This window comes from Terrapene carolina, unplaced genomic scaffold (assembly GCF_002925995.2).
Source record: "Terrapene carolina triunguis isolate 2854851 unplaced genomic scaffold, T_m_triunguis-2.0 Scaffold66, whole genome shotgun sequence".
Taxonomy (NCBI): Eukaryota; Metazoa; Chordata; order Testudines; family Emydidae; genus Terrapene; species Terrapene triunguis.
The window spans coordinates 43,461,055-43,471,925 of record NW_020664417.1 but is presented as its reverse complement, the minus strand read 5'-3'; the positions used below and the strand labels follow the sequence as shown (position 1 = coordinate 43,471,925).

The 10,871-nt window shown below is 38.0% G+C and overlaps 1 protein-coding gene across 1 annotated transcript in view; it reads right to left on the bottom strand.

Moving 5' to 3' along the window:
• Positions 1 to 9,276: 9,276 nt before the first annotated feature.
• The window catches only part of STOX2 (storkhead box 2), a 37,422-nt gene continuing 35,827 nt past the window's right edge, over positions 9,277 to 10,871 (bottom strand). The window contains exon 4 of the mRNA XM_024194420.2: positions 9,277 to 10,028. Within this exon, the coding sequence (XP_024050188.1) occupies positions 9,833 to 10,028 (196 nt within the window). The 3' untranslated portion in view covers positions 9,277 to 9,832. The remainder of the gene's footprint in view (positions 10,029 to 10,871) is intronic.

The window sequence follows — 10,871 nt, the reverse complement described above, 5'->3', positions numbered from 1 at the left end:
CTCTGCTCTCAATTACATCTGTGCAACTCCCTGGAAGACAAGTTGTGTGGTTGTAAATGAAAGCAGGATGTGTCCAATAGACAAGACACACTAAACATTAGAGTAAGATTGCCATCATTAGCATCAATATATCATAATTTTTCTTTGGATAAAAACATTTGAGGCCAAAGGTAGCTGGAAATAAATGTGACTCTTTCTGGAACTCTTAATTTCGTTTCCAAAGCATTTTTTTAAGCACTGCACTTAGGTATACTTTATCACTGTGATAGCCAAGGAAAGTACAGTAGTAATTTTCAAAGATCAGCAAACAAAAATATAGAATTGAAAGGATATATAGGCAAGAAATAGTCTCTTCAGAACCATATTCAAGTCCCAAAAGAAAATATATCACTTAAAATAAAGGTAAATCTCACACTGACCTAAAAAATTACTAAGAAACTGGGCACAAAGAAGTCATCCCTGGTGACTCCTACTCAGACCAAGCCAGAAAAACAATATGACCTCCCCCAGTGCATTGTTTCTTTCTGATCTTAATTCTTTAATTTGATTTAACTTTACTTATGGTCTTCAGCACGGTACCAATGAGTTGTTCTGACAATCCTAAACAATTAAGGGCCCATATTTAAGAAAAACAAGTACTTAGGTGAAGTTCCTTGAAATTACTGAGGAAAATGAACTGCCAGGTTTGTAGGTCCAGCAGATTCCATAGAGGAAAGGGTGGTCCCATTGTCAGAAGGAGCTGTTCTGACTACTGTACAGTATAAAGCCAAGAGCAGAGTTTTCTTTTATTTCACCAGAGAATTTGGAAGATATGTAGAAAAGAGTGTATACCAACCCAAGCTTATTCACCTTGGCATGAAGGTCCCGATCACCAAAGCTCCTGGGTCATTGAGATTGCTGCAAGACTTTCTATACCTTGATGCTATCAGTTGTACCAAGCAAGTAGGTCTGAATTGTGAGCTCCCCATAACATAGTTCAGGAAATTTGATAAGAGACCAGCATCCGGGTAGCAATTTTTGAAACACAACTGGACTTAAACAAAACCCACTTACTTTCCTGCTAGATGTCCCGATTTTATAAGGATAGTCCCAATTTTTCAGTCTTTTTCTTATATAGGCTCCTATTACCCCCAACCCCCGTCCCGATTTTTCACACTTGCTGTCTGGTCACCCTAGGTGGCTTGCCCTATTGCACAGAGGAAGGCGATGTGGTATAAACATCACAAAGCTCTTCAGAGACTGGGATTTTAGTCATCTTCACTCAGCTATAAATATACACAGAGAAGTTTGGTAGAAGAACATATTGCAGGAATAAAGGGTAATGAGGGAAATGAGGGGGAGGATATAAATGGCAGTGCTGATGAAAGACTGGGGGTATCTAGATACTTCACATTTTTTAAATCACAAATCCTGAGCAGCATTTCACAAGACACCTAATGGCAGGAGCTCCTTTCCTGAAGCTGTTGTTCAGTTCACCTCAACTGAGCTATTTCAAATTAGCAGGAGGAGTGAAAAAGAGAAAGGGATTGAAGAAAGAGGAAGTTTGTACAAAGAGGATGAGATTTTGAGGGAGGGTAAAGTAAAAAAACAAAACAAAACAAAAAACGAAACAAACAAATAAAAAAAACCCAATGTAAAGGGGGAAGTAGGGAACATCTAGAGTCAAGGAAAAGTAATAAATAAGAGAAAATACTAATGGGGAAGATAAGATGCCAAAGAGAATCAGAATCAGAAGATAATTTGGAAGAGTGAAAAAAATGGAAGATACACATTATAGAAAAATTAGTTTGCAAGAAAACTCAGACACTGAAAAGGGTAAAGAAACTCAGATACAGGGGGACACGTGGAGAGAAGGAAGGGCACACTGTACATTTAAAAAAAAAGGTTACTGGGTTGAAACCACTGTGGCCAGACAAGTTGATTCTGAACCAGCTTAACTGAAACTATGTTTAGACAGAGACCAAGTCTCTGGATGCGATGCCAGCAGAGTCTGCTCTCTTTAGCTGCTGTCCACATTTAAGCTCCTACGCAGGAGTAATCTCCTGATATGGAGAGCTAGGGAGACACTCCATGCTACATCTCTATGCTAAGGTCCATTCCAGGTAGGAAATCTATGCTTAAGAGTCCAGGGCTCCAATTAAAGAGCAAGAGAACATAGTTTCTCAGCCCACCCCTGGTCATAGGCTTGGAGCTATTGTTAAAGTGACATTGGGCTATCTATGCCTGGCCACATGGGTGGGCAGTAACCAGGGACCAGTGGCCAGAACCCTCTTTATCCCCACAACACTCCACTTGCCTCACCCTGTCTACCCCTGCTCCAAACAGGCAGGGGCAGCCAAGCAAGGAATAGCCAGAGCTAGGCACCCAGCTTCAGGCTAACCAGAGCACCCCCATCAAATGGCAGGAAGCTGTCAGATGGCTCTTCCAGTCCAGGCCAAGCAGCAGCCAGCACCAGCAGCTAGCAAAACAACTGAACCGCAACCCTCCACCGAGTCCAGCAGGAGCAGCAGCCAGCGGCAGAGCCTCAAGTTGCCACTTGAGTTCTCTCAACACCACTCCAGGGAGATGGCAGAGCATAGCAATCCCTTTGCTTCTAAAGCTCATTCCATGCTGCATCCTTGTCAGGTTTACAGTTCTGGTAATCGGGACATTGGTAAAGCATATTCACATATTCAAATTAAAATATGAAGATATTTGCATGAAGTCTCCAGATTTCTGAACCTTCAGCCTGAACAGGTATGAAGCAAGTTCAAACACGGGTTTCCAAATATAGTTCTAGGGTGTGTGTATAAAGGGCCTAGGAACATAATCTAGGTTTCCTCCTAGACAATGTGCAGGTGAAATCACAGACTAAGAGGTGAAAAGCTATCCTGTGAAGTCCTCCAACACTACAAAAACCAAACCAAACCAAAGAAAAACCAGGAGAGGTGTATTTGAGGGGAAAAAAAACAAAAAAACTGGGCCCAAATTACTGCTGCGTAACAGTGATGCGGCTACCAGAACTTGACTGTAGGACTGATGATTGGTGGAGTGATTAATGAGGTTGCTTTGCCTACAGGCCACTCAGAGCATTTTTCTAAACTTGCTCAATGTAGGGCATATCTACATATCCTTTTTTGGAGAAAGGGTCAGTATTAGATGAGGGTTAATTAAAATGTGTCAGCCAACCCCTACTGAAACAAGACCAGTTTTCCTAGTCTCAAAATATTTTTAGGGATGAGATTACGAAAAGCAATAGGGAACAGATGGATGGGTGAAAGGGTACAGTTTTTCTGGCACTATAGAAAAGAGTATGCGTAGTATTATAGTTGTATGAATCACAGAGAATTGAAAAGTCAAGGAACAATGGGTGCCAGAACCCATTTCAAATAGAAACTCTTACTTGATATCCAAAACATTAATACATAATGCTTTATACCTGACCTTGGGGTATACGTGAACATTAAATCAGGCAAATGGTGGTTGTTTTGGTAGTAAAACCAACACTCCAGAGCCAAGCCAAAACGTTTGGGGTCAGAATCGCTCCATAACCCTTTCTCCTGACTTTCCTGTTACGGCAGGAAAATGGCATATGTAAAACTTGTTTATGATTTGTCAAGTCTGTTTCCATCCACAATGTCATTTGCACTTCACCTTGCTAGTGGATTCTTCCTCTGCCATCTCTGTGGGCCAAAGAAGGTTATGGTACACAGACAGTGGAAAGGGAAAAAAAGAAAAAAAAAGGAAAATTGAAATTTGTCTCCAATTGATTTTACAATACTTTAAAGGATTTTGCATTTCACCGAAGTCTGAGCCACCTCAACTATATTCTTGTAAATTCAATTATAAATATGTTCATTGTAGTTGCATTAGCCTGTATGTCCAATTCAAATTGGGAGTTTTAAATCCAATACTTATGTTTAGTTTTCACCCTTGCTTCTCTATTACTAGAAATGTTCATAGAGATTTTATTCAGTATGCATGAAAATATCAAGCTGCAATTACCTTTGTTTTTTGAGATGGCAAATTTGTTGTGCACATTTTACTAAATGAGGACAAGAAACACTGGATGAAACTCAAGAATATATGTGCCCTCCACATCCCTTGAAGGTGCAAAAAAACCCACTGAAAACATATAACCAAATGTTATTTAATATCTTAAAAAGTAACACAATCCAAAATGGATATTTCACACAACACTACGTAAACAACATGTACACAATAGTACCATATGGAGGGACTTTCAAATATATAGACTTACAAAAATCCCTGTCCTTTTCTTCTTTAAATTATTATACTAAGCATGACAAGTAATCATCATTTACAATATGGTACACTGACACAATAAAAACCATGTTACAAATGTGCTGTTATAAATCAGTAACATTAGGGAAGACATTTTATGAACTGTAATTATTTCATATGAAATACTATACAATATAAACAGAACATCCATCTTGGATGACCTTTACAGCAACCAGAGACCAAGTAATTTTTAAAATTTATTTTCAGTGCAAACACATTTATACAAGGCAGTCTTGGCTGCAAAACTCCCTTCTAACATACAGTAAGTCCCACTTGCATTTATTAACTCATTTAAACCTAATGCGACAGTCACATTCAGTCACTCACAGAAAGTTACCTGCAGAATTATGATCCCTTTAAACGTAAGTCTCCTCTATGTATAAAAGTAACATCTGTGCCAATTACTCTAAGAGCCCTGTTCAGACCTTTCATACTTTCACATGGGCATCCTTTGGGTGGCTCTTATCCACTGTACAGCTTGATGAGTGCATTATACTGAACAGAGATTTGACCTTCCACTGTGCAAAACAGATGGTTGTGCATTAGCATCCAGGCGGGGGGCAGGAGGCTTGCTGACTGTGCATTTCACTACAGATTTCATATATAGTCATGGGAGAAACACCTGTTTATTCAAACAAAGTCATATTTTCAAATCCAAGTGTGAGTGGCCTTCTGCCTCTTCTACATATTTAACCCAGGGAAGGGAAACAAAAACCCTCAGCTTAGAACAAAGCTTCAATGGAGTTAAGGATTGAGTCTGATCTCAGTGTAAATCAGTAAAGTTATTCCAGATATACACCTGTGTAACCGAAGTAAAAATTTGAAATGCTGCTACCAAAAAAAGGTGATAATCCCATTCTCCTTTCACACCAGTGGCACTTCAGTAATTCCAGTTGGGCATGTTGTATATAAACAGGAAATTCTGATGCATTAATAAACTATAGACTAATTAAATTATGTATGTTATTATGGGTAACATTTAAGTATATATGTTTAAAGGAATTAAGTAAAAAATTGCAGCATTTCTCTTTAATACTATATTGTCTTCTTCAGAGGAGCAGAGAGGATTGTAAACTATGGTGTGACACTAGATTAAAAGAAGACCCTCCACTTACTCAGTATAGCAATTTGAAGCATCACCTTGGGGAAAGCCCTGTAAAATGTATTTGAAAAACAAGTTTTTAGTTAAAATTGACTTTTCTGAAACCACTACTGGCAGCAGCCCTATTGCTGAAATGTGAACACTTTTGGCACTTTCAATATCGAAGTCCAGTGCAGGACTATAAAGTAGTTTCTCTCCTACTTTAATAACTGTAACACCTCAGAAGAATATCGTTATAGTGTAAACATTAAGCACTTTGGTTAAATATTAAAACATTAAACCTATTGTCATGACTCAAATGAAATAAAGAATCTGATAATCACGTTGTTGACTCTGTGTGATCTTGGACATGTCACTTAACTTTTCTGTGTTTCAATAAGTCAGTGAATAAAATAGGGATAATGAAATTTGCCTACCTCACAAGCTTGTGAGGCTTAATTAATGGTTTGCGAAGCGCTTTGAGATCCTCAGGTAAAAGGCATGAAATATAAGTGGAAAATATTATCAGTTTATGATGGGCTCCAAATACTGTTTATGATCCTACTTTTTCAAAAAAATAAACTACCACCACCAGCAATAAGGTCGAGGTTTTCATCAAAAACTTTGTTTTCAAATAGATTTTACTGTTTGAATGGGGGTGAGAATTACTTTCTAGCATGTGGGTGTTTACATTGCTCTGCGGAGTCAAATGGGTACTATTCTCTCTCTCTTTTTTTTAATTAAAATACTTACACAGCAAAATGGCTCATCTAGTGATTGTACGTTAATTTACATCTCAATAATTGTATTGGGATTCTGTATGCTTGAATAAATTCAGGTTTTGAACATAAATTAGAGCTGCTAAGGGGCATCTTCCACTTATTTTCCTTGGTTTTTGAAAATTTCCTAGTTTTAAAAAAAGGCAACTTGTAATTGGCTATTACTCTACAGCTAACCCCCTTTTTATTGGAAGTCTGCCCAGGTTCTTTGCAGGATGGGCACCTCTGTATACACCTTACTTAGGGACCCTGAAACTAATCTCAATAAAGTCAATTAAAGTTTTATCATGAATTTCAACGGAAGCAAGCATCTGAGGTGCCTGGGATTTAGGAAACGAAGTGCGCATCATTTCAATGAGAGCTGGATAGCACATAGCTCCTGCCATTCAAGAGAAGTTCTGATTTGATAGGTTGGCAAAAGTGAAGGCAGAATAGGGCCCAAAGTGTTCGAAGGTTGGCAAAAAAATACCTGGCGTGTCTTCTGTTCAACTCCAAACTGCCAATCATATTTCATATACTGCAGGTGTTAATAATCTGCTAAATTACAACTATAATTTTCAGAGGAGTAGCCCTGTTAGTCTGTATTAGTAAAAGCAACGCAGAGTCCTTGTGGCACCTTAGAGACTAGTCTAAGGACTCCTCGTTGCTTTAATTATCATTTTGACTTTCTACCAGGTAAAAACTTTAGCAATAATGGCGAGACAATGGAAGGTATTAGGCTTCCGTCCACCATTAACAAAATTATGTGGCCTCATCAAAATCTCAAATTATTAAACGGAAAGCCCAATTTAATAGAGTAAAAGGAAATCATGGCAATGGAAACATAATGACTTTGTATGCAAGCACTGACACACAAGAGAACACCATGACCTAATGATTCAGAAATTTTTTAACCTTGCTTTTTACAAAACACTTTTTTTAATGTTGCTGCATTTCATCAAATTCATGGAGGTAGTTATATATGTAAAAAAAATTACCATAAAAGTAACGTTGTATTATAATAATACATATTAAAGTGTGCAAAATGCCGACAGATTTGTGTTGACCCTTTAAAGTTGACACAACACAGAGATTCAACCTAATCTAATTCTGTAAACCTTTAAATTGTAAGAAGAATGACAGATAAGCAACCATGTAATACAAGGCTATAATTTCATTGAAGGAGTAAGGTGATACAAAGGACTCAAGCTCCACTCCCGTGGTTTTATTACCAGAACCTCACGACAGAATTTCTTTATATTCCCCTGTTGATTTTTTTTTTTTTAAAGAATTCTACATCAGAATGTTTCTATTTGAAACGTCTGTTTACATTCCATATTCTGAGAATCACATTAATACAGGTAGTATGCCACGTTAACATTAATATGACATTTTATGTTGTCTGCTGGTCTATGGGAACTTTCAGAAATCACATACCATACAGTTTTTAAGTAGATACTATGATATTTCTCTGGAAAGAGGTCTTCTGTACAGTCAACTACCTGTATAAATTTTAGTAAGTTTATAACAAAGAAAATGTTTTCCCCAAAAAGGTAAAGTTTGTCTTTGCTGTTCACATTTTAATACTGCAATTTGTACTTTCAGATAATCAGCTATAAGTTAAGATATTGTTCAAACATTTTTATTTACTGAATTGATACATACTACTAACATCAGAGCATATCTCAGAAACAAAAATCACAGTCAGCCACTGTATCATATATAATGACGCCTCACAAAAAAGACTCGAGTCTGCATGTAATAAGCAATCCTGAAGTTACATATTTAAGCAATAAGATGGGACAGGCAAAGTATTATTGGGTCATGATAGCATGGCTTGGAAGGCATGATAAGGCAGGAGGCTAAGGGCCAAGTGACTTTAACCAACCAAGAAGCACAATGATTTCCCTTATGTGCACTGAAAGGTCTTATTGCTCTGATGAAATGGAATTTATGCATAAAAATAAGAAAAACAGTTAGATGTGTGCATTATAGACATAGGTTCTGTATGATATACTGACAGAATCAGAAACCAATTGTGTCCAGAGTTATAAAGCCATTTCATAAGTATGTAAGCTATATCCAACTGTGTAATATACAGCTGTATCTTTACTAAAGAATTCTGATGGCAATACAGAACATGAGTGAAGCTCAAATGGTTTATACAAGTTATACATGTCACCAGAAACTTAAGAAAATGTTGGTTTTTAATATGTACTGTTGGGTGTAATACTTGGGTACCAATAAAAGGCAATGTAAGTATTTACGTTGCTGAACATCCTTCTTAATGTTTTCATTTTTCTTCCAGTTCTGATAAAATAGCAAACGTGGGAACTTTTGGAGACAGTTTGCTGCAGTATATGTTTGCATATGTAACAGAGCAGAACTTGGCCCTTTATACCTAAAAATTACTCGTGGAGTTTGCCTATCTGTAAGAGTTACTCTGGAGTAATCAATTTAGCATAAATTACTTTGGAATAACAACTTAAGGGAGTACAAATAAGATACACCACACCTGCAGAATTAGGATTTCTTGACCAACCATATGAACACATTTAATTTCAAATCATATGTAATTTTAAAAGCTATTCATGTCCATAAAATGCTGAATTGTAAATAACGCCCATTGACTAAAAGGCCTGAAGTTTATAATTCTCTAAATTTCTCCTTTGATAACCACTACAATGCACGCTATTTTCAACAGCCTAATTTAGGCACTCTACTTAAAAGCTATATAAAATAGAATTATGTCCTTCCATTAGAAAGAAATCAACTCTTCAGGCCATGCTTGTCATTTGTATCACAAAGAACTTCTCTTTTATTCAAACAAATTTGTTATTCTGATTCTCATATTAACAGCACGTTGGAATATCAGACGTGCCACACCAATGAGATCACCTTCCTTAAATATTTGATTTATACTAAAAAAACCTGTTACGCCTTTTCTGTCACTATTTGCTTTGCCTCAACCATAGTTAGACTTCCCCTCCTTTCACCTGAATTCAAAGGCCTACAACTCTGTTTGCAATTATGGAAGGTTAACGTAGTAAGTTTTAGACAAGCATCTCATATACTTTTGAAACAAAAAAATAAAATACAGCAATTCCTCTTTACCCACCCCACATACTTAAAACATGACCTCTTTTGACTTGCTTTTATAGATTCTTGCAAAATCGTGTCATGAAAACTCACAGTGAAAATGACTGATATATAAATAATTCACAGATAGAGCTGAGGTCTTTACTAGTCATGTTTGGCTTTGTTTTCCCTCAAGGTGACCTAGCTGTTTATTTTTAGTGGTGGCTCAATTTCTGAAATAAAAGGATCAACTCTGTGGCCGAGTTTAACCACTCACAGGGGGCATCACACATCTGTGGCATTTTTAAATGGAGTTGGCAACTGCATGGACATTGAAAATGCAGATTACACTTACAGTGTCTAGACTTTCATATATGTGCTCAGTTACAATTAAGTGAAGCAAAGGTGTACATATTATCCCTACTGCTATTCTGTTGCTACAGAGCTGCAAATGTGAAAAGCAATACCTTGAAATAAAGATTTCTTTGTTGTCCCTACATAGCAGCACAGTTTAAGTAAACACCAAAACTGTGGATGAGATGCTCGTTTTTTCCAAAGATGTAAACATCAGTCCCAGTGTCGTAAACTTTGCTGTATAGGATGAGACAGAAGAGCTGAGGCAGAATGACTATCAAACACTAGTAACAGAAGCTTGTAGGCAGTTAGCAGGTTTCTGCAGTTTTTCAGCTTCACTTGTTGGAGGGTCTGCAGTTGCTCGAAAGTTGAACATTGGACCTGCGCCACCATGTGCAGGACTCAGGGCTGGGTTCTGACGTCTGTTACTTTCAACAATACTTGAAGTGTTGGAAGCCAGGCTCTCGCGAGTACTAAAAAGCAAAATAAATTAAATAAACAAAACAAACACACACCGCTACCCCCCATATATCTACCGAAGAGGAAAACTGACTGGGATGTTTTAAAATGGGCTTCCAGTGTTTGCATGCAGTGTCACACCAATGAACCACATCAGTTTAATTATTCACATGTTGCTCCAAAAGAGATTGCAAATGTACTCACTGGTCAACAGGTTATCGCACAGGTATAGTACTAAACAGACCTGAAGTTGTCCCACAAAGTTTGTAAGTCTGAGCCAATATCAAACATCTGGATTTTTCATTCAGGCAAATAACTTCCCTGTGAAATAGAGATCACCTTTCTTTTCAGGCTGGTGCACTGAATCACAGAAGGGTTTCACTGAATCAGCCAGGTGGCTGAACTGAGCTATGAGAATTCTCCTCTGGGCAGTATTTTTATGCCTCCCCATGAGTGTCTATATTTGCACACACAACATTTCTGGTAGTTCTGACAAAACTGAAGACACTATTTTCCATTAAAGCTGTAATACTTCCAATTATGACATTTCTTGGAATTTTTTCTAGCTGCTGGCATCCGAGCCTTGAGATTCTGAATGCCCTCCACTATTAGGACTATCACGATGCAGGATTGGGTCCTTAAACAGCATTAGTGTCGTAATTTCACTTTATCTAATGCAGAAAGTTCTTTTAATGCAAGTAAATTGTTCATCTGTGGGAGTGGCTGTGCACTTAGCAGGGCCGGCTCCAGGCACCAGGCACCCAAGCTGGTGCTTGGGGCGGCACCTGGAGGGGGGCGGCGCGGTGCTCCGGCCGCCGGGGAGAGCGGGGCCACGGCCAGGCTCGCCGCCCTCCCCC